The sequence below is a fragment of the Aptenodytes forsteri genome, unplaced genomic scaffold, assembly GCF_000699145.1.
Source record: "Aptenodytes forsteri isolate BGI_AS27 unplaced genomic scaffold, ASM69914v1 Scaffold93, whole genome shotgun sequence".
Taxonomy (NCBI): Eukaryota; Metazoa; Chordata; class Aves; order Sphenisciformes; family Spheniscidae; genus Aptenodytes; species Aptenodytes forsteri.
Window position 1 is genome coordinate 3,272,379 of NW_008794665.1, and position 23,636 is coordinate 3,296,014.

Sequence of the window (23,636 nt, forward strand, 5' to 3'; positions counted from 1 at the left end):
AGGGGAGTGAGTGAGTGGCTGTGTGGTGCTTAATTGCTGGCTGGGGTTAAACCACAACAATTAGCCAGACAAAAGACATGATTAATGGTACCGCTAAACTGGTATCGCTCATGTGATTCATTCATATTAAGAAAATAAATTTTTAAAAGCTATTTTAATCTATAAACTTAATTTCGAATTTTTATTTTAGTTGCTGGCCCAAGTACAGATACGCTCTTTTATTTGCCTTCTGTAGTATCTGACAACTATATATTTTTTTAAAGGCAAGTCAAATGTAAAATCTATAGGAACAGGTGAAGTGTCACTGAAATCAGCATTGATAGAAGCTGGCATGGACTGTCACACATAGGAATTTTAGTTCAATTATCTTCTAAGGTAAAACAAATCTTTGCCCGAGTCAGGAACCTTTTGATGCTAGGGAAGGTCTTTATTCTTTTCATGCATTTGTTTGTAAAACTGTACATATTATTGCTCTTCATGCATAAAAAGTGAAAAAGGAGATTTTATGGTATACTTCCCTTTTTATGGACTAGTACCCCTGCTCTAATCTGTGGCAGGAAAATATTGTGCTCCGTACACCAATCTATTAATCTCTAGATCACTAGTTTTATTACTATATATCAAGCTTTAATTCTCATCAACCCAGCATATAACTCACTATATTTCTGAACTGCGAGACTTAAACTATTATTGCTTAGATCATAATATATTGGACCATTATCTCTTTGTGTGAGACCTGAAGCAAATTCTTCTCAAATGGAATTTACTTCAGAATGATTCAAGAGCAATTTAAAATGAATGGCTGCAGAGCTAATTCCATTTGCATTTGGATGCCCATCACTTGGCAAGATCATTCCCCACACGTTGCAAGAAAGGCAGCTGGAGTTAACTGTATGGATGGGATTTCTGTTCAGTTTTTTAATGTTATGATTAAAAAGCTTTCTAGAGCAACAAGTACTGTTTACTGTGAAATTAACAGCAGGTGCTAGCTCAGTAAGACAGCTTATCAGGATGGAGGCAAGGGTTTGGTTTATAGTGCACACATTTTCAGGAAGGGAAAATTGCTCAGCTGGAAGTCCTTTGGTCGCAGGGTTTTCTGTCCTCCTAGAAAGGGCACACAGTATCGTGGTGCCACCAAATGGGAAGCAAGGAAACAAAAAATCCTGTATGCCATATAGCCTGCCTCCACCTCAGGGCCCCGTAACACCGATGGAGCTATGAATCAAAAATTAGGCCAAGTTGAATGAGAAATGGGAGAAAACAGGACTTTTTCTAAGAATTACTAGCGAGTCATTTCCGTGTCAGAGGGCCCTCTTGTCCCCGCCTCAGCCCTGGAGACCACACAGGGACAGAGAATGGGCACAGCAAAGCATAGCCCCATGCCCTGACAGAGAAAGCATATTTTCCTGCCCTGCCGGGGGGAAGACGAGGAGGAGGGTGGCTTTCTCAGCACTCATCCTCTGTCAGCCCTACCTCCAGCTGACTGCAAGGTGGGCATGCAATAAGGCAATCACACATTATTCTCCAGCATCTTAAAAGTGGAAGATTTCACCAAATAGCCCAGGAAGATTGTAATTTTATAACAGCATAATATTTGGCCAGCTTCGGAGCCCGGCATCCGCTTGCTTGTAGCTGAATTCACTGCAGGCCTTTATGTGCCTGAAGACGAGGCTTGGTTTTGTGGCAGCCCACAAACCAGATGCTTGCTGAACCTTGCTGAACTCTCAGGGGAGCAAGGGCAAGGGAATTTCAGACTCAAATTTACTGAGCACCCACAAAATGAAATGCTCTTTTCAGCAGGAGAAGCAAAGTGCAGGCATGGTCTGGGAAAAGCAATAGAGAAATCGATAGGGCATGCAATATTCATCTTTTTTGGGTGATTTCAGTCTAGAAACAGACTAAATAAAGACCGCAAAGAGGAACGAACTTCCCCCGCACCTGCAGTGGCTTGGTGAAGACCCTCCTAGCAGATCTCAGCCTAACAACACATCCCCAGGAGGTTAAATGCAAGCTTTGCATGCACTTAGAGAACGAGGAACATATCCACTGAGTGGCTACATATAGATCAGAAGGCTGCTGGGCAAAAGTCTCCCCCCCAAACACACACACGTCAAACAAAACCCAAACACATCCTTTCCTATCCTCCTGTACCCCTACCAAAGAAGCAACTTCCACAGAGGCATGGGAAGCAATATGTGATCCACTGTCAGCCACAGGCACCAACATGGAGCTCTTTCTAAAACCCAGATGATGGGCATCTAAGACATCTGAAATAGTGGATTTTTGGCTCAACTAAAGAGTTCAGGAAGGAGGTTTCCGTTACTCAATGACAAGCCTACTACATTGGACATCCCAAATAAATAAATAGGCTACCAAAGGCCTAATATAGTAATCGTGTTCGTTATGCCCACCTTACCTCGACTAGCCTTTCTCAGCAAAGAGAAAGAGGGAAGAAAATGCCATGCTTTCCCTTGCAACAGCAGTGCACGGCTCGGCATTAGGCAGGGTGCCTGCTAAGACTGGGAGCTGTGGTTCAAAAGCAGGGACATTTCACAGTCGCAGAAGCCCAATGAGTGGCTGCTGGTGCTCCCCACTGGCAGCACCGCACTGAGCAGAGGCCCCTCGCGTTGTGCGCTTCTCTTCAAGCTCCTATTTCACATGAATGCTGCACGATCAGATATAAAACCAATGGCAGAGGAAGATGAAAGAGTAAACAGTTGTCACTTGGCCATGGTCCATGTGGACACTGTGCAACCATGTTACCTACGGCAATCAGCTTGTGCTCCGTTTCCCCTGCTTTGATAGCACCATCTCTTTCTCTCAGGTCAATGGTTGGAATATATTTTGCCTGGCTTACCCTAGTAAACTGCACTGCTAGTAATCAACAATTAATTCCAGTGGAGACAGATCTGATTTGCATCAGAGTAAGGAAAAGGCGAATCAGGTCTGGATGAGGAAAACACCAACTGTACCAGCTTTATAAAGCAGCTTGCAAGTTACATGTTACTGTCTGGGGAAAAGGCATCTTCCCCCAGTTCGTTTAATTCATAATTATAATTAAAGTTTCTGCTTCTCTTGAGGCTAATGGCAATTTTGTCATCAATCAGATCAGAGGCAAACCAAAGACAAAACGTGTCCTCAAAATGATTTTTGCAGCCTTCTGAAAGAGAGAGGTATTTCTTTATACATCCCACGGTGAAACCAAGACGAAAAATGTGGGTATATACACAGACATGACATTTAAGGTGCTGTATGCAGAACTTCATCGTTGCCCTGAGACAAAGTCTGTCAGACTACCAGCTGCTGCCTAAACATGCAAGAGATGGTACAGGTACTTGTTAGCATTGGACTCGGTGTAGGAAAATGCCAGAACATGGTATGATTTTGCGCAAGGCAATGAAAATACTTTCTGTTGCATATGAAGAGCACCAAGCTGTTCTTTGAGCAACGAGCTTTATGATAATTGTTGTCAGTATAAGAAATCTAACTCAGTAATCTGCAAGTGCTATTTATCATGAGGCTGCCTAACCATATAAATAGATAAAACAGGACGGAGGCAAATCATCAGGGGGTGAGGCTGACTTACGAGCACTGACAGTGTGAAATGTCAAGGGAAGAGGCAAAGGTCCTGTCTCTCTGCTGCCCTGTCCTGTGCACCGTCAGTCACATCCCTCTTTGCAACGCTTTCATTAATTCCAATGGAAACTTTGCTGTTGTGCTTCTACAGAGCTACTGGATAAGGTTGGCTCAGTTACTGTGCCAAGGCTATCAAAAGTACAGCACCTGAAAATAGAACTACAGTGCTTGTGCAAACAGCAGATGACATCAGGGACATTTCTTGGTAATTATTATCCTGTGGAAGATTGCTTTCCTTTGTCCTGTTGCTCTCTCTTTCTATTTGTTTAAAACTAATAAAATATTCATGCTTAAAAAAAAAAAAAAGCGGGTTGCAAGACTGTCTCTGAAACTTTATCTCCCTTACTCTGTCATGTAATAAAAAGAGAGTGTTTTGTACACATGCGTGTGTTACTTTGTCCAGCACACACACTGTATTCCATAAGTGTGAGCACCACGCATTTAATCTAATTAGAAAATTAACACGACTCCTGTTAGACATGCTTGTGCTGGTAGAGTTCATGCAGTTTGGCTGCATATTATTGCTACTTCTGTTTTCTCTGATATGAAGGCAACGGAGAAACTTCAGTGTCAGACCACGAGATTTTCCGTCCCGCCTATAAAACTGAAATGCATTTTTTTCCATTTGAATTCTAGCTTGTGAAGGGTCTGTATGATGGCATGGGATCCCCTCCTAACCACCTGCAAGCAAAGTCTAATTTGAAACATTTCTGCCCCAGCTGCCATTAGTAGTCATAATGGTTGACACAGGGTCAAAAAATTATTAAACCTCTGAGGAGCATCATTTCCTCTTCAGTGTTAGGCTTCACTTTCCTTTGACACATTAGTCCTGAAGCAGCTCCAGGCTCTTGACCCCTCCTTTAACCCTGATAACTAATTAAAGATGGACAAGGCTTAGGCTAAAACACTTTTTGTTAAACCTATTCATTCTCGAGTCCCCTTCAGGCACTCTTTGTCACACAGGACAGAGCCTGCCATATTTACATGAACATGAAAGTAGATGCCTGTTACAATAATACAAAAAATCTCTTTTTACAAGACCTAACTTAACCTTTGTGGTTAGCTGGTAGGATGCATTTTATAGCACATAAAATATATTCTCAACGCATACTAGAAACAAGTTTCCTGGGTATAGTCCAAAGCATACAATTCAGGAAAAATCCAAGGATAATTAAATCTGTATGTATTTTTGGAATTAAAAGTTCAGACTCAGGTTCTTCATCGGACTGCTATTTCAACAGTCTGAATGTGGTGTCCCAAATATGCACAAATGAAGAATTGATCCTACCTTTTCTCACACGAGGATTTCTTAAGGCTCTATCATGTACTAGAAACAATGACAGAGCTCAGACTAGAGTCGTCAGCTGTAGGCAGATGGATTTTAGGGCCAGCGGTAAATCATATCACACAGGAGAAGTTGGTTTAATATAGATAAATCTGTGTGCAACATATTGTTGATGGCTAGGGCACAATGAAAGGAGTCCCATACTGCTAGCTTGAGAGAGGATCTGTAACTGAATGTGGTAATTTGCAAATACTTTCTTAGCTTTTCATGTTGTTTCATATTAATAATTAAGCTTGCTTCTTGCATCAGTATGTTAGGGTTAAAATGTCAATCCTTTGGTTCTAGCAAGAATGGCTATTTTTATCCTTACTTTTCCCATTATTAAAACTGCTGCAGAGCTCTGCTCCCAGATTTCTAATGCTTTCAATGCAAGCATTTTTCTCAGCAAAGAGTGATGATCCAACATCTCGTGATTAATAAAACTGAGATCTAGTGGGATGTCATGGATCCTGATTTCATGAGCTATCTGAAGTGCACAGTTAATCTAGTTAGTGGGACCACTCCACCCCAGAGAACACAGGACACTTGCCTATACCTAAAATAATAGCTCAGTCATATAGCCACCTGGTTAAGGCATCAAGCTGAGACCCAGGGGATAGATATTCTTGTGTGACCTTGGGGAAATCTACTCTGCCAGGTTCAGGGTCCCATCTGCAAAACGGATGTAGCAGCCTAATAGGTAGCACTCTAATTCACTACCTTCGAACTGAGTAAACAACTCAGTACTCCGATTCTTCCTTCAAAATTTCTCCAAAATACCTGTCAGCATCATTTACTAAACAGCAAACAACAATTACCCAAAGGACCACAAACAAATCTATGTTTATGAAACGATTAGGAAGCAAAGTTTGGCTATTTTGGAGCTGATGCAAGTTTTGCCACTGGTCTCCCTCTGTATCGATAGAGAGGTTGAAGAGCAGGATTTGGAGCAGGAGCCTGACCTTGGGTGCTCTGAAGGGCTCTCTCCATGGGCTAGGGGCATCCTGGTGAGACTGGTGTCCTGAGACTAACATTAGTCCTCATGAATATCTACCTACTCACTACTTTCTTCCATGGTTCTCAATGAGATTATTATTTGCCTGGTGCTAGTTACCTAATTTCATCCACAGCCAATTTTTCAAGAACCGTAAACTATTTTGTATGAGGCTGATTTATCCCAGCAGAAGTCCAAATTGAATTAGAAATCCATTAGCTAAATTCTAAGCAGGAGCTTCTGGGGAGGAGGGGAAAAGGAGGGTGGGAACCTGGGAATCTGAGCACCAGATGTGGAAAAGGCGAAAAAAAATCAACCTTAAAAGAAGTAGAAAAGGGAAAGAAAAAATAAGTATCTTCTTACTGAATTAAGCACCCAGGTATTTAGGGAGCCAGATGGAAGAACACGGATTATTGCCTAGGATCAGAAACATGACTCAGTCATTTATTTATTTATTTATACTGGCAATTGGTTTTGTAAATACATGAGACATTTGTAAGCAGATGAAAAGCATTGGTCTGCTTGAATATCATGGTTGCATTCATGCAAATAACAACAGATTGTGTGTACTATATATACTAATAAAGCTAATAATAAGGTGTTCAACCAAACCTTAATACAAAGATATCTCTCTGAGGGAAAATGAAAGCAAGAAAGGCTTATTTACTTTGGAAACATACAGGATGATTTAAGGAGCTATCACCCTTGATGCAGAGCCTGCATATTTGAGGAAACTGATGGACAATGTACCTCTTTGACCACACATTTTTTTACAGGAGAGCACATCCTCTCCTCTTGCCAATCTACCCCCACCATCGGTACACTCAGCAAATGAAGGATGATGGAAGGAGAATGCAGCTAGTTCATTGACATTAACACCCACCCTATCATTCTAAAGCTGGAAACTATGATGGATGGATCCCAGGGCCCACAGAGGGAAACTGCAGTACAGTCCCTCTCATACGAGTTACAGAAACAGTCTGCATCCACACAGTCATTTCAGGAGTCCACAAAAGGTCTGAAGTATTCAGTTACAGATTGGAAATTTCCCCCTGCAGTGACTAATTGCATTCACACTCATTTCGTAAGTCTTGCTGATTTCTTACTTTCAAACTCTCTAACAATTAAAAAAAAAAAAATCTTAAAATTCAAAGAGCAACCTGAGACAGCAGGCTCCTGACTTTGCTTTACCTCCAACTCAACCTTCAGCCCAAGTGCCTGTGAAATATCACCCTTTCCATCATCAGGAGTACCCAAGATGGCTCAAACAGAAGTTGTTGAGACCAGATAGCAAACATGCAGTGCCTATGGGAAGCTCTGACATGTGCCATCAGACTTCTTCTGGATCACAGCGTGAGAAACTCCAGTACCAGCAAAGTGCGTGGTCACCCGTCCTAGCAACCACCCTGCCCTTTGTCTCCAAATCTTTTCAAGTTCACTCTGTGGCCACTAACAGGAACAACAAACAAGGGAAGAAAAAGAAAAGGAAACCTTCTAAATACTCAGAAATCACAGTTATGACTGGTAATGGTAGTTAAAGTAGAGAAATCCCCAGCAAGTGCTGAGAACAGATCCAGCACTGATGTTTTGTGGAAAGACAGACAATGCTGATGTTCAGAGACAGGCAGCCAAAGTTTAACTCCTGGATCTATCACAAACTGACTTGCTTCCCTTCCGTATCTGTAAATAGTTTCTTGTCTGCCACATCCATTTTTAATGTAAGGTTCCTACAGGGACTGCTATCTCTTAATATGCCAACAGAAAATGCCACTGGAAGAGGGGCTTCAGATCCTGAGAAGCAAAAGACTCACTACCAAGTTACATACGCTGTTTCTCCTCAGTGCTGTGAATTGGTTTGGACTGAATCAGAAGCACTCTGAAACTATACGTCAGATAATAACAGTATTGAGTTTCAGTAGCTGAAAGCACACATGCAGAAACAGAGCGAAAAGGCGGCCTGAAGTGTTTCTAGCTTGACCGCCTCTAGCAGCAGGGATAAGAAATGCTGGGAGATATCTGCCTCTGTCTTGTAGATGCCACAGGTGCTAACACACTGTACAGCACTCAGGACAATATCGTTTAGCCAGTGTGAAACTGTCCCTTAAATGTGCATTGCCTGTATTGGGACACGTGGTCATTTATACCTGCCATTGACTCCCTTGTGTCTAAAGAAAGCGGTATCGTTCAATAATAGCCCAGATCATTCCAAGAAATCGCATTTGTCTGTATCTCAGCCTAGTCCAAAACTGCAAATCTTTGAGGTCTCAACTCCTTGCACAAGTAACTTTGCTGCCTGTGCCAGAGCCTTAGCCCTAACCAGAAGCAAATAGATTCCTTTGGTTTTGATTTTTAAAATACGGACTTGCACTCAAAAAGACAGCACAGCAATGTTAATGAATGAATCCAAAATATAAAGAAAAAGAAACACTGTAGAGGAATAATGGAAATGCAATTAATTTGCAGGCTTTGCTGGATGTGTTTTGTATTGCTGTATCGTATTTATTTATTCAGCACTCCTCAGCAGGTCAGCTGGAAGCTGGGGAGCAATGAATCAGTGCTCTAATCTCCCTCCCCATCATCCCCAGCCTTTCTGAGGAAACTGATATCCAGCCCCAGCTGAATCTGTCGAGTCCTGATCATAAATGCCGTCACTAGAGAAACACAGACCTAAGCTATCTGACTAATTTGAGCATAAAACATACGTATTTCAATCCCACTTTCTGTTTTCTCATCTCTGACCTTCTTTATCCCTTTTCTTGGGTTTTCTGTCCTATCTTTTATTCCCCATTTTTATCCTCTTCTTTCTTGCCTCTAGGCTCTCTACCCACTTTTTTTTTTAATTCCACGTCCCTCCCATCCTTTTTTCCTCAAGTTCAGCAAACCTGACTGGTCAGGAATCTCCCTATGTTGTTACAAATGGATAAAGATTAATAGCCAAGAAGCAGAGACAAGAATGATTAAGGACAGAAATTTCGCAAAAGCCAACATCAAACCTAAATAGTTTTACCTACTTTTATAACTCTCAGAATAATTAACTACAGATCTTTTTTACTCACATTCATGCAAAATCCATCCATCTATGCAATAGTAATAATATTCTAATATTTAAAGAAGGCAAGAGGTAATCCCGCTTTATTCTAGTGTCTAACCAGAGACTACAGTTTAAAGTGGTTCTCCAGTTAGTTTAAACAGCTTTTTCTGCTCTTCATTTGGCAAAATGGGCTTGAATAGCACAAGTTCATTTTGACGTTAGGTAGCCTCATTCAGCAGGTTTCTAATTTGTGACCAGCAGAGCACAGTAGTATTAAATCAAACATCTGTAAATATATGGTAGAAGGTCACATTCTGTGACTGTACAAGGCTTGGGGCAGAAAGGGTAGAAAACATGTAACATTAATTATTAGCCATAGTATGTGAAGGTTTTACACCAAAAAGGTCATTTGCAATAGTTCCATTTCACTCTCTGAGCCACATTTCCTTTTAAGTGGCAAAATCACAGCACACAAGCAAATTAATATCTAAATTAAAACAGCAGCTGTGCATTTGGGTAGTAATTGTATGCAAGAAACCTCAGAAGCTTATTGCTAATACTTAAAGCGAGGGGTGTATTTTGGTTGGATTCCCACCGTACTCAGCGCTGATGCCAAAATGCATTATAACATAGCTGAAAACAGGTATTGTACGAGCAAGACAGTCAGCATTTTGCCTCAGGAGTCTGGGCTGTAGCTTCCTGTTAATGAACAAAATCTCTGTTAGCTGAGCTGCTTCTTTCCCAAGTCCACCTCTGCTGTTTGGTAACGCGTAGTACACCGTCACCCTATCAACACTAAACAGAGCATAGCACCTGAATTTGCCTCCCCCCAAAAAAACCCACTATTATGTTGATCTTTGCCAATATGCTGAAGTTAGACTGCTCTGCACGATTTACTCACTCACAGCTGGAGCTGCTTTTTAAGTGACTTCTTGTCTTCCAGGATCCTCCTGGATCCATGTAGGACAGTCTATGCTCTGGCCAGGTGAGTAGAAACCCAAAGGGTTTGGAAGTTGACTGGGAAAGGACTATTTTACACATAAGCCAGGCAGCAAATGGGCCAGGGTACTGGGGACACACTCTAATGTATCGCACATGCTTCAGAGAGAACAAATTACCAGCCTGTTTCTCTACTGCCCCACACATGGCAGCTTCTTTAAACTCCCGAGGATCTCCCGCATAGCACCCCTCAAACCCTGTGACCTGCAGGCTTGGAAAGGGGATGTCCTGCAGCATCCCCACCATCTCCATGCTTGCCACAACCACCATTACTGCCTGGCCCCGTGGACTGCAGCACCTCCTGGCTTCACATCCCCCCGGTCTGCTACTCCCAGGTGGAAAAATGTCATTACCCAAGAATATGTTTAATGTATGCAAAGGTAATCTTGGACACAAAAGGAAAGGGGGACTAGGTAGCAGCAGCAGCAGAGAACAAGTTGCTGTACATGACAGTTCATTTCTGGATAGCTAAGGAGATTAATGCCTTCACCTGCTGCTCGTGCATTACTGTCCCCAGCCATACAGAGATGAAATGCTGTCATGTACAGCAACTTGCTCTTCATTGCTCAAGCGGAGAGAGCTCATGCAGCGACTGCTCTCCTGAACCCCAAGCCACGGTGAAGAATGTTTAATTAAGGAAAGCATGAATACGAAGCATGCATTGTATTTAAATAATGCACTATAAATGCTACATCCCCAAACAACTTGAGGAAAAGTGTAAAAACTGATGCAGCCATAAACTATCTTAGCACAGATCACAGCAGTCAGCTATGAAACGAGTCTTCTCTATCTTTGTTAAATGAATAACATCAAAGAATATTGTTCAAATCTTTCTTCATATTTGTCCCACTTTCCCTGGTTGTATTACTGCTCTTATCATTTGCCATTTCTAATATCTCCTTACAAATCTGAAAATAACTGTTCCCCAGATACATTTTTTGAAATTTGTATTTGTAGCATGAATTAAGTACTAGAAAAAATGCTAGGCTGGTTGCTCCAACACCCAAAACCAGACCCATCAGGGAGTTCCTGCAAGTGCACAGTAATCCTGCCCCCCTGCCAGACAACCTGTCCATTTCCCTGTCAGCAGTGGTCTCATGCATCTTGGAGACAAAGATTCTTTTTTTCTTCTTTTCCTTTTTTGTTTACAGCACAGGGACCCTGTCAGACTGGAAACTGGTTGAATCAGGAGTCAAACCCACTTTTCTGAAATCTCAGTCTAGTCTTCACTCCTCTAGATTATCCCTAGTCATCACTTAGACAAACTTTTCTAGGGGTAGGGTTGTCACTTTGAGTTGAGATTTTTGTCATAGCCTAGAGAGATTAGACTCTATTCTTCCTTTAAGTTTGTCTAGCTTTACTAGACTGCTTTAAAAGAGCAAACCTTATCTCTGAAGCAATCTAACTCCCGGGCTCTTTGCTGAGGTTGCAAATTGTGACCAATCTAGGTGCCAAGATTCATGCAACAGAAGAGTGTTCATTAGAAAGCCAGCAAGAGCACAAATTAACTTCACAACTCTCAGGTATCACTCGACTTCTACAATAAGAACTTTCATCTTCAGCAACCTCAGACCAGAAATAAACCAAAAAATAAACCATACTGCTGTCCCCGCCTCTTCCAAACAGGTCCTTTCCAGTTGGTTGTTTCCACCTACACTCTGCAAGTCAGAATACACCTCAGCCTGTAACTCTGAACTAAACAAATGTTTGTCAACAAAGTTCATAAAACTACCTGAATATCTATATCCCAGTGCATATACACCAACCTTTTCTACCATTAAACTACAGCAGGGTACACATGATTTTGATTTGTACATCAGCATCATGATAGAGCCCCAGCTCAGGAGGGGTTCCTGCAGTCAGAACGACTCACATTACAGCTGACAGCTTGGAGACTTGGCGGGTCTAAATATATTTGGGGAATATAGATATATTTCACTTTATAGAGATAAAGAGATGCTTTTCTTTAGAAAGAATAACTAAATGTTTCCTTCTGAAAAGTAATAACTTGCACCAAAATGGGCATTTCCGAGCTTGTATTTATTGGTCTTGTAGCTGCTTCCACTAATGTCATATGAAAACTATTGCCTTCATCACGAGTAGCATTGATCCCATTATTTGGTACAATTTTCTCAAATTATTTACTTCTAGCCTTATTGTCTCATCAGCTATATCCATTCATTTCTCTTGTTCCCCTGCTTCAGGGCTCCCTTATCTTATTTCTGGGACGACACAGGTTTCAGCTGCTTAGATACAGATATTAGTCAGTCTTATACACTCCGTAAATACCTCTGTTTATGTACACTAGCAACCTTACTGAGACGGTGCAGAAGGCAAAGCATCTTAATTCAAGAACACCCACATGGATCTTGACAGGGTGTGGGCTGGGAAAATAAAATCCATTTCTTCTGTTGTGAATGTTGACATTTCTATGAACAAGAAGTTGCAGTATCTTCTGTTTCCTCTAGAGGGGTAAGGCAGGTGCGACAACGTCATGGGACCTTTGAAGACATGTGGGTTGAGATTTTATGCTCTCTGGGCCACTCCATTTATTTTCTCCTTTGCCTATAAACTCAAAGGACTGTAACAGGGTAAATGTAATCTGAAAGAGCCATCAGATAGGTAACATTTCTTCAGCCAAATCCATCTGCCTGAACTTGATCCTTGTTTGGAAGAACACATCATTGTAATTATTTTTGTATAGAATTCCTCCCCACATTCAATTTTCTGACCACGATTCTCTCCAGAAGTGACCCAATTGAGTTTAAAAAAAAAAAAAAAAAGAGAGACAGAATATGAAAGCCAGAGAAAATTAGCATGCAATAAGCCATTTCTTCCTGTCAATTTTCTCGTCTCCTTTTATTAACAGATTTGTTTTTGAAGCAATTATACACGTGCAATCCATTTGCGGCATCTCTTTACTTGCCTCCTGACATAACCATTATTAGGGCTGTCACAGCTGATCGGCTAACAGCTAGAGAAAGGCAGTTCTGCAGTGTCCTGGTACTGCCAGTCAATACCAGCCGAATAATAATACCACAGCCTGCGAGCTGCCTATTATTTTTCTTTCCACTGGCTGTGCTGAGAACAGTTCCTGCAGAATTTTGACAGAAGCAGGGGAGATGGAGGATGGTCTTCATGTGCTCCCCGAATCACGTGCTAGCTGCAGCCACTGCTGTTTCACATATCCTTACAAGCAGGCGCCCGCCGTGACTTGCGCTAAGCTCTCAGCAATCCCCATTACAGCCCCAGCCAGTACCTGGTGCACTTCAGAAATGATTCAGGAATATTCCCATGAACGTATGGTGCTGCTGGTCCTGTCTCTCTAGAGCAAGCTGAGTATGCCCTGAGGTTTGCAAAACTGAATGCAACCCAGCTGCCTGGATGAATTTCCCCCCCGGTGGAGAGGGAAAATTGGCAAAGCTGTCCATTAATATGAAGAACCTGTGAAAGCAGGGCCGTGAGTGCCAGCACTATTTTTCAGTCATACATCATTATGGAACATTTGATTATCATTGCTGTAAAGCATACTGTGTGCTGACTATATGAATTTTGCCAGGAAATCTGCAAGCATGCTGTATTACAGCCACCAACAGCTGTGTCCCATGCTGCAATGATATCTCAATTCTCTGTGCAAGGATGTGCCAGTCAGGTGGGAGCAAGACTTTGCACCTGATGCACGTCCCTTATTGGCTTTCCCCATGCTCTCAACATCCTACGTGAAGACAACGTGAAGTGCACTCCTGCCAAGCATGGAAAGGAAGATTTAACATGTCACACAGGAAACAAGCCCAGCCCAATATAACATAAACCCAGTGGCAAAGTCCTGAGGGGAAGGAAGCTGAGCTACATGACAGATGTGTACACAGGGCTTATGAGGTCAATCCCAGCTCTGCCACAGACAACTTCAGTAACCACAGGCAAGCCATTCAGTCCGTAGGATTGTAGCAGTAATCTTTATTCCTTCCACTCTTATTTTACCTCTTAATATTTTGAAGTCTTGCAGGGGCAAAGATGACCTTTCACCACGTTCACATTGCATCTAGAATGGAGTGAGCTTAGCCTTGAAGTTAAAGCCATGGCTACATGTCTACAACAGCCTTCACAAAATTACAGAATTTAGGCGCAGATGCAACAAAGTATTTACACTTCTAGCAGGAAGACACTTGACCTTCCGCCCGTAATGAGCTTACGACTTTGATCAAAGAACCGTTTCTTTCCAAGACAATGCAAATAAACTGATTAATGTATGAGTTTATTTTAAAATGAGCCCTTCAAGAAATTGGCCTGTGGGTGTCAGACCATTTTCTTCTCATTATGGAATAAGATGGATGCATTATGCATCCCTTTGAGTTAAATCTGGGTCTACATCACAATTTGAATTGTATTTGCAGGCACCGAGCCACTTTAATCTTTATGACTTGGACAATAAAAGCGATGAATAAGTCACAGGTTTGTCTTCAGCACATTGTGTGCCAGTCCACCTGGGACCCTGGATATTTAGCTTCCATCACAATCTGCAATGCTGGATCTTCAACAGTGTTTGTACCAGTGGTGCCTAAGATAAATGCAAGCTGCGGTATGTCTAGATATTATGCAGTCAGAAATAGCCAGGGACTCACTGAACTAGCACGCAGAAGCTGGGCATGTGGGAAGGGAGGGAACCTTTTAGTATTTTTCCAGTGATTCTTTTTAACTTTGAGCACATTTTTATTTTTTCCAGCATGAGCACATGATTGTACCATAGAGAATTTAATGTAGAATTGCCATCTTTCCAAATGGCCATAATTTCCTATTGCTCTGAAAGGAACAAAGGTCATAATTTACCCACTGCTAGGTGGCTATTTTGAGAACATTTCTCTCCCATTATTCACAAGGGAACTGAGACTACAGCTAGTTCCTGAAAAAGGCAACTTCACTTTTTTGAAAATAATGAAGGAAATGGTCGTGTAGAGAGAGGGCACCATAGCACAGCTCTGTCACCGGTCTCTTGATACCAAGGGAAGATGGCAGCAGTCTTGAAAAAAGGAGAGCAGGCATTCACAGCTGTGGGGTGGGAGGCCCTGGCAGAAGAAGGGGATACTGCAGAGAGAGGGAGCGTAGGTGCACACGGGAATGTGTGTGTCCACGGGAAGGCCAGAGGCATGGGAACGCAACATAATCACACAGCCACAGAGGAGAAAAACCTAGAAGAACTGCCCTTCGAGATCATCTTAACCTAATCCAGGACCAGAAAGGTTAAATGCGTCACTCGTAATAATAGGGTTGTAAACTGGGGGTGGTGCGAGTTAACTTGTTTGGATAGTGAGCACTCCCCTACCTTGACAAGCATGGATCTCTGAACTGAAGTCTAAATATCCTGCATTTATAACCCTTGATTTGGGATAATTGTACTGTGTTTCGATCCACATTACAGACATCTACGTTGTGCCATTGCTCCATTTGAACACAGGCTTTTCCTCCTACTAGTATTATTCCATGAAAAATAATACCAGTCCTATTCCAAAATATAGTTACACAATATAGGGCACCTTTACTGACTTGCTCTGGTGTTCTCAAATGCTTCATCTCCTATTCCTCCAGCAGAAATGGGCTTTTGTGCAGAGTCAGATGAATCCTTACCCAACTCTTGGCTACTGTAAGTCACTGCCTTGTACCAACTGATGAGCTATTCCTTGTGTCAGGATAGTATGTCCTTCAGCCAGCTGGGACTGAAGGATTTGGGCTAACACACTGAATGTACATGCAAATGGGAGCATTTACCGCTGTTCTGTACTTATTCAGGCACACAATTAGTCTTTCCAGTAGCAAGTGGCCTTCATGTCCTTTGCCTGTGCAACACGTTACACAGACCTGGTACAACCGGTTGGGGTTTCTAGTAAAACTGTCATTTAAATAATAATAAATAATACTGATCTTGCAAATTCTGTTGTTGGAGGAGCCTGGGCTTATGAAGAAATAAATGCCAATTTGTTTCTTTGCTCCAGGTGTCCCTGTGCTCTAGATTAAACAGCAACTGGACACTGCTTGCAATGAAGACGATGACCATGGGGTTGTGTGGATACGTGAAGCCTGGAAGTCAAAACACCACTTTTTGCCCTATGCCTATGGCACGGGCAGCCCAGAGCACCATTTCAGTTCTGCCTGAGCTGCCTCCAAACCAGGCTGCTATCGCAACACCACCTGGATAAACGACATGAGTAATTCTCTGCCTGGTTATTCATGAAGTCATGGCTGACCAAGACCAAAGCTTTTTCTGACAGGCAGTGTGTATCTCTGCGGCATAGTCTTTGAGTAACAGCAGAGAATGAGATTGAACATGCAATAAAGTTGTGCTCTCTGGAAAGGGAACTGTGGAATGAATCAGGCAGAAGAAAAATTTATCCTAACAATTTCCTTTGCTGGGTGAATCAGTAGTCTACCAAGAATAAAATCAAGACTTGAATAAACTACCCATGCCTTAAATTTTTCTATCAAACAACAGCTCTGGAAGTATATGATATAATACAAGTGCTAAGCTACTTTTCTCATTGAAGAAACTAGCACATGAGAGCATGGGTCTTCGAAACTAATAAAAAAATGACTGCTCTCTGTGCCACCGTACAAAAATACCTGATTTTTTTCTCCTGCCATTCAAAAAGCATTTTTGCTTATTATATTAATTTTATTCTAAAAGTTAGATTTTCTCAAGATGTTAAGAGATGAAAAACTAGTCTTTAAAAGCCACACATTAAACAGGCATTACCCTCAGTCTCTCACAGCCTACAGCCTTGGACAACATTTGGAAGAGACTTGTTTCTAAGATCTTGCTATCCTACCCTGTTTTTACTCGGCCTCTCTGCCTCTCTTGATGTTATTTAGATGCAATGAGGAATTGCTTTGGAATCCGGATGAATAAAGAGCCCTTGGCACAACCTCATCTCAGCCATATTAAAAATGCTCCTTCATTCCTCAGTCTGCCAATAGTTGAGTTCCTCACCTGTCCCAAATCAATACTATGATAGAGATTGTACAAACTTAGGTATCGACCGTGTGAGACTTCTATTTTGCTGTGAAAAATCGAGAAGAGCTTTAGAAGGACCACATTAAAAACAAGGAGTTAAAAACAAACAGATGACAAACAATACACGACCAAGCCTCCCAGGCTATTAACATTTTCTACATAGATTAATGAATTCTGTTGAATTTCTGTCTCTTACATAACAGACCCTACATGTGACTCGGAGTCATAAGTCAAAAGCTAATTTGATACCAAGAATAAACAGGAGTAAGCAAAGGCTGGAGGTGTTCACTGATTCTCAGGGATGGTTATTTTTACATGTGTTTATGAAACCATTCTAGATATAGGTTAACCTTTTTCTCCTTAGAAAATTGCTACACATGCTTTGGCTCAGATTTTTTAAATTAAAAACAAGATGTGTTTGAGATAATTGAATTTTCCATCATAGCCTCTGGAGCTACTTGCGCCCACACCAACATCCCTGCCTGCACCCTCTCATGGTTAGATCCCGCTGACTCCAGTCAATGGAGAAACTCTCTTCGGCATCTGTGGGATTTTGGTCTGAAACTTGCGGTATAATATTCATTTCATATAGGAAAACAGCCTCAGTTAATGCTTTAGGTTACATAATTTCAGTGCTGTGCTATTGCAAGACTAAGGAAAGAAGGGCCAGATCTTCAGCAGCTCCAAATGATATTTCAAACACCACCAGTAGAGCAAAATTTCTCAATATCAGCTGAAGGTCTTGTCCCTAGAGGAGTGCAGGTAAAACACACGCAGTCTTGCCACAATAACTGAGGCAAGAGATGACACGTTTTTAGGGTGAGAACAGTATTCATGAAGGAACTGTGACAAGAAATCATTTCAGCCTTTCTTCCGCAGCAAAACATCTGCTTAGTTCCACATCTTGAGACATAAAATGCATAATATAAACACTGTAGAAAACATGCCTACCTTTGCACACAGAGACACAAATATTTGTACATTTGTTGCCAATTTGTTTAGACACTTTTTTTGATTATGCATCTCCTGTCAACAGGGATATAATTAAGCTGCTTCCTATCTATTGAGTAGTAGTATGCTACCCACTACAGCTATTTCCTAAAGCCTGTAGCAGTCCAACCACATAATCACATAAAACTTTTGCCACTGATGCCTGTTGTTTAATGCTAATTTCTTTGTGCTTACTAAGAGAAATTGCTATTGACTGCTTTCATTAGGAAACTATTGACCCTTATCCACTGGAGCATCCTGGAGGAGAAACTCACTAAATGTGCCCATATTTCATTCTCTGAACATCAAGGTAGAAGAGTCATGCTGAAGGATATGGTTTATTTAATCCAAAATTAAAATTTTATAGGCTACATTACCTAAAGTAAATTGCTTAATACATTCAGATGAACAGCTGCTTTCTAAGTGTTTGGCTTCCATGTTTTCAAGGCCTAAATTAAGCTAAACAATAGAATATCACTGCTAGCACCATAGACTTCCAGGAGATGAGATGTGCTATACCTAAATTTAAGAGGCAGAATTTAGATGCAACGAAGCAGTGATTTTCAGTGCATTCATCTAATACAGCACAAGACTCTCACAGCCTTCCCAGTTTAATTTTCCTTTAGTAATAGCTTTTTCAATATACATTTTACATACTCGTGAACTGTATAGCGAAGAGAAGTGTAACAACTTAGTTATATTCATATTTGCCACTTGCTAGCATTTATATAGAAAACCACCAAAGTATAGAGATCCAGTGTGCCCTAAAGATTTTGGAAGTTGGCCCCAATGTCAGTCCAGTTACTCTCATGTCCCAGGCAAATACATCTCGCCAATGCAGAACAATTTTGGCACAGTGAGTGACATTGTCCTGCTTGTGCACAGAGCCACTCGGTATGTGTGCTGTGAGTCAAACATATAAGGAAAAGCCCTGCCCAGGCCCTATATTTTATGGCACAGGGGGTACCTATGCCACTGGCTGGGAGACCACTCCAACTGCGGTCCTTCCCTGAAAGGCACTGATGAAGAGTGACAATTATGGACTTTATGTGGTAGTTCAGGCTCCATTTTGGCTAATGTAGAGTAGCACTTCAGAAAGTCAGGACCTAGCAACACTGCCATAAAAACCACCAGATTCATTCGCATCCCTGCCATCAATAATCTGTGCAGCTCTGCAAACTCCCTTCAAGCCAAGCTGAAGAACGCAACATCAAATTCACTAGTAAATGCCAATGGCACATGACATCTGCTAACCCCTCATAACTGAACCCAAATGTAACTTTCAGAACCACATCACAAATTTATGTGTCATAATTTTGACCATTTACCTGCTTTCTCCTTACTGATCTATATCCTTGAACACAAGCCCAAGGAGAAGCCACAAATGCTCACTCCAAGATGCTGACCCACTTCTATCAGCTGCTCTTCTAAGTTAATTTATTCCCCTTTTAAACGAATGTATAAGTAGAGAGCAGTAGGAGAACACTATGTGTGGAGTAGAAAGCTGTGCCATAAAATCTGAGAGGCATACAAGAATTTATCACACCTTTGATGAACTTCCTTGCAGGCTGTCTCCCACCACATCCATCCCCTTAAGACTTCTAATATTACAGAACATGTGAAGAGTTGCAAATAGTCACCATTGTTTTTTCTTAATTCATTTGGAATTGTGAAATTGTTTTGCCAAAGTTATGGCAATCTGTAACACAAAACAGTCTGTTTTCATGCTGTACTGATGCAAGAATATGTATAGAAAAATGTGTACAGCAAAGCTATTTTATATGCCAGACTTGTGACCGGGATTTTTAAGTGATCAGCAGAGGCACATACCAGAAAACCAGTGCAATTTTCTATAAGCCTGATTATATACCTTACCCACAAATTAATCTCATTAAGATTTATTTCAGCATTCCAAACTTTTATACATGTGTCTGTGTGGCTCTATTATTGATATAATTATTGTTTATTAGTTTTGTTATGGTAGCGTTCAAATACTACAATTAGAACGAAGCCCAAACATGCTGTACAAACACCTATTAAATCTTCCTGCACTGGCAAGCATAGGGTCTAGAAAAAGACAAAGGAAGGTGAGAGAAAAACAGAACAAAACAGAGAAAAAAGCAGACCTGCTTCTGATCGCTGCCTCTGCTTGCTTCCAAACTGTCGTGCCATTTCCTTCAGCATGAAATCTTCGAAAGTTTAAGTACAACACTTCTTGCAATAAAATAAACCACTGCCTTTCACTAGTGTATCGTTATTTTTGACTCTTTCTTGTCACTGCCATTATTTAAAGACCTTCTGGGATTATTAAAATGAGTTTAGTGATCTCTGTACCCATTCAGCTTCATAATGATCTTTATTAAACGCAACTCTTCCCAACATTCATTACATAAACACACTTAGCTCTGCCTCCTCACTCCTGATGTCAATAAAGACACCCACTGCCGCAGGTTTGGACCTACCCCCAAATGTCCCCGACTACAGCCCGCTGCGCCAACATGCTTCTCACACCGCGGGCCATGGGCCCTTGCTGGTGGAGGTGTGTATCCCTACGCGCGCACACGGTGCCTCCACATAGCTTGAGCCTACGGAAATAAGCAATAAGCAGACTAACTTGCTAATTGCTTTCCCAAAACTCAAAGGGACAAAAATATGTGAAGTTCAAATTCCCAAACGGCCAGGCAGCAGCCTGAAAAGTGCTGACGGAGCTAGCGGGGCTGTGGGACCGGATCACGCTTTCCGAAAGGAAAGAGCCAAATATAGGGCACAGCCATTTATTAAGTTGGTTCCATCCATTTATTAAGCTGCCTCCTTTCACTTGCAACCTTCCCTTGAAAAATGGTCATAATACATTTTTACACCCACCAGACTCACCTGGCAGGAGTGCAGTGAGGTTTAAGCAATTAATGGTTACGTGTTTCTTTGAGACTCTTCTAGGAAAGCTACTCCATTTATTACTAGTGGTAATCAGAAGAATGATTACTGGTGTGTTACTTCCAATACAGACTTGTACAAAAACTTTATAGATTTGAGTAGAGCAACCAGAAGAGATCCAGCTCTTGCATAGCTTCTGATAAGGGATTTGCAAGCTCCTGGCAACTGATTTAGAAAACCTTTACAGTGTACTCTGTATGCACTGTTTTGTAAGATAAGCCACCAAGAAAAGGATTTATTTGAACTTTTTCAAATGTCTTTAAAAAAAGCCTCGCACTGTAAAGGGAGTAATCCGTACCTGCATTCACGCATTTCCAAGGCTTGTCAAAAAGTTACATTTGCTTACACCAGAGTTTCCGCATTCTTCTGCAAAACACACCGTCACTCTGGACGTAACGACAGTACAAGGGCAAACAAGATAAAACAGCAGCAGATGTTGTTTCTGTGCCCCTCTGCAAGAATCCCTGCCAGCTTGCTTTTCCTCCTCAAAATCTGCAGAAGAAGTTGGGGCTCTCATGTCACCTTGCCTAGACAGCTCTGGGCCTTTTATGCTGTCTAGCGTTATTACCAGCGATACAATAAGCATAGCTACATCTTCATCTAATGCTATTCACTGCATGTACTTAGTGTCTGCCTCTATTATGCCATTGTAAGTGGTGGAGGAAGAAAAGGGTAAGCAAGAGGAATAACAAACAGGATTTTCTTGGAATAATGTTTCTCAGCCTTGGGCTGACGATGGGCTGCAGTCAAATACATTCCTGTCATCACTGGTACACAAAGCTGTCTAACTTTGTAACATTTGTTTTACTAATTGAACAATCAATTTTTCACATTCGTAAACAGCACTGCATACAGACACTTGCTTGATCTGACAGAGCCTCTGGTCCAGTTTATACTCCCTCAAGCAACTCAATAGCCTCTAGTGTCCATTAATGCTACCCTCTTGTACTGTTTCAGCTCCCTGGACTTTGCCTCTGCCCCTAAATGCCACTTGACATGGCCCAAGTAACTGTAACACCTACGTTCCTTAATTTCCCCATCTGCGAAGTCCTCCAAGTCCTTCTCTCCTTATCAGCACACTGACAGGGTAAGTTAAAATGCAAGTTAAGCACTCCGCGCTGCTTTTTGTCATGAGAGTACAGTTTATTTGGTCACAACAAACTGCTTTGAATCTCACCATTTGACTCCAAAACCAATGTTTCCCAGTGGGTGCACACTGCAAACTGTGGAGAACCCACCTGACATGAGAATCGTCCATCCCTGAGCTTCAGTGCTCCCAGATCACCATCAATTTGAGTTTACTCCCATTAATTATGCTGCAGCCACCACAAAATCTTGCTGCTTTTCCCTCCTGCAGCAGCAGCCCCTCTGCCTGCCCCGGGAAAGGACGAGCCCTTGCTTCGTGGGAGCAGGCAGCCCACCGGCCCTGAGCTTCATCTGCTAAACCAAGGCTGAAGGTCAGCCTGGGGGAGTATTCATGCCAATGTGTAAAACCTCACATCAAAGCTGAGCCCACAGGCTGTGTATATGTAAGTAGGCATCAGCCCACGCGGATAATGATTTTCAAAGCAAGATTCTTCTGTTATCAGACACACTTTCTGAAAGAGAAACCCCACTTTTTTAGTAATCTTACTGCAGTTTCGGTCCCACCTGGGAGCTGCATGGGGATGTTACGTAAATGATCTGAGACACTTCACTTGGATCAAACGCGCTTACCTCTGCTGCCCCTAGCCTGCTCTACTTTGGTGATGAAAACAACCGAGCTGGAAGAAGTATCAGACTTGCATATACTGATGGACTACTTGGTGGATAAGGAATTGGCTGGATGGTTCACTCAAAGAGTTGCGGTCAAAGGCTCAATGTCCAAGTGGAAACCAGTGACAAGTGGCGTTCCTCAGGGGTCGGTATTGGGACCGGCGCTGTTTAACATCTTTATCGGTGACATGGCCAGTGGGATTGAATGCACCCTTAGCAAGTTTGCCGATGACACCAAGCTGTGTGGTACAGTCGACACGCTAGAGGGAAGGGATGCCATCCAGAAGGACCTTGACTGGGACCGGCCTGTTTAACATCTTTATCGGTGACATGGCCAGTGGGATTGAATGCACCCTTAGCAAGTTTGCCGATGACACCAAGCTGTGTGGTACAGTCGACACGCTAGAGGGAAGGGATGCCATCCAGAAGGACCTTGACAGGCTTGAGAGGTGGGCCCATGCTCAACAAGGCCAAGTGCAAGGTCCTGCACATCGGTTGGGGCAATCCCAAGCACAAACATAGGCTGGGCAGAGAATGGATTGAGAGCAGCCCTGAGGAGAAGGACTTGGGGGTGTTTCTGATGAGAAGCTCAACATGACCTGGCAATGTGCGCTCGCAGCCCAGGAGGCCAGTCGTATCCTGGGCTGCATCAAAAGAAGCGTGGCCAGCAGGTCGAGGGAGGTGATTCTGCCCCTCTACTCCGCTCTGGTGAGACCCCACCTGCAGTACTGTCGGGGCAATCCCAAGCACAGATGCAGGCTGGGCAGAGAATGGATTGAGAGCAGCCCTGAGGAGAAGGACTTGGGGGTGTTTCTGATGAGAAGCTCAACATGACCTGGCAATGTGCGCTCGCAGCCCAGGAGGCCAGTCGTATCCTGGGCTGCATCAAAAGAAGCGTGGCCAGCAGGTCGAGGGAGGTGATTCTGCCCCTCTACTCTGCTCTCGTGAGACCCCACCTGCAGTACTCCAT

At 42.4% G+C, this 23,636-nt stretch overlaps 1 protein-coding gene across 1 annotated transcript in view; it reads right to left on the reverse strand.

Moving 5' to 3' along the window:
* Nucleotides 1–10,236, reverse strand: part of UNC5C (unc-5 netrin receptor C) — a 112,258-nt gene extending 102,022 nt beyond the window's left edge. Inside the window, exon 1 of the mRNA XM_009273613.2 lies at nt 10,104–10,236. Within this exon, the coding sequence (XP_009271888.1) occupies nt 10,104–10,236 (133 nt within the window). The remainder of the gene's footprint in view (nt 1–10,103) is intronic.
* Nucleotides 10,237–23,636: the final 13,400 nt, after the last annotated feature.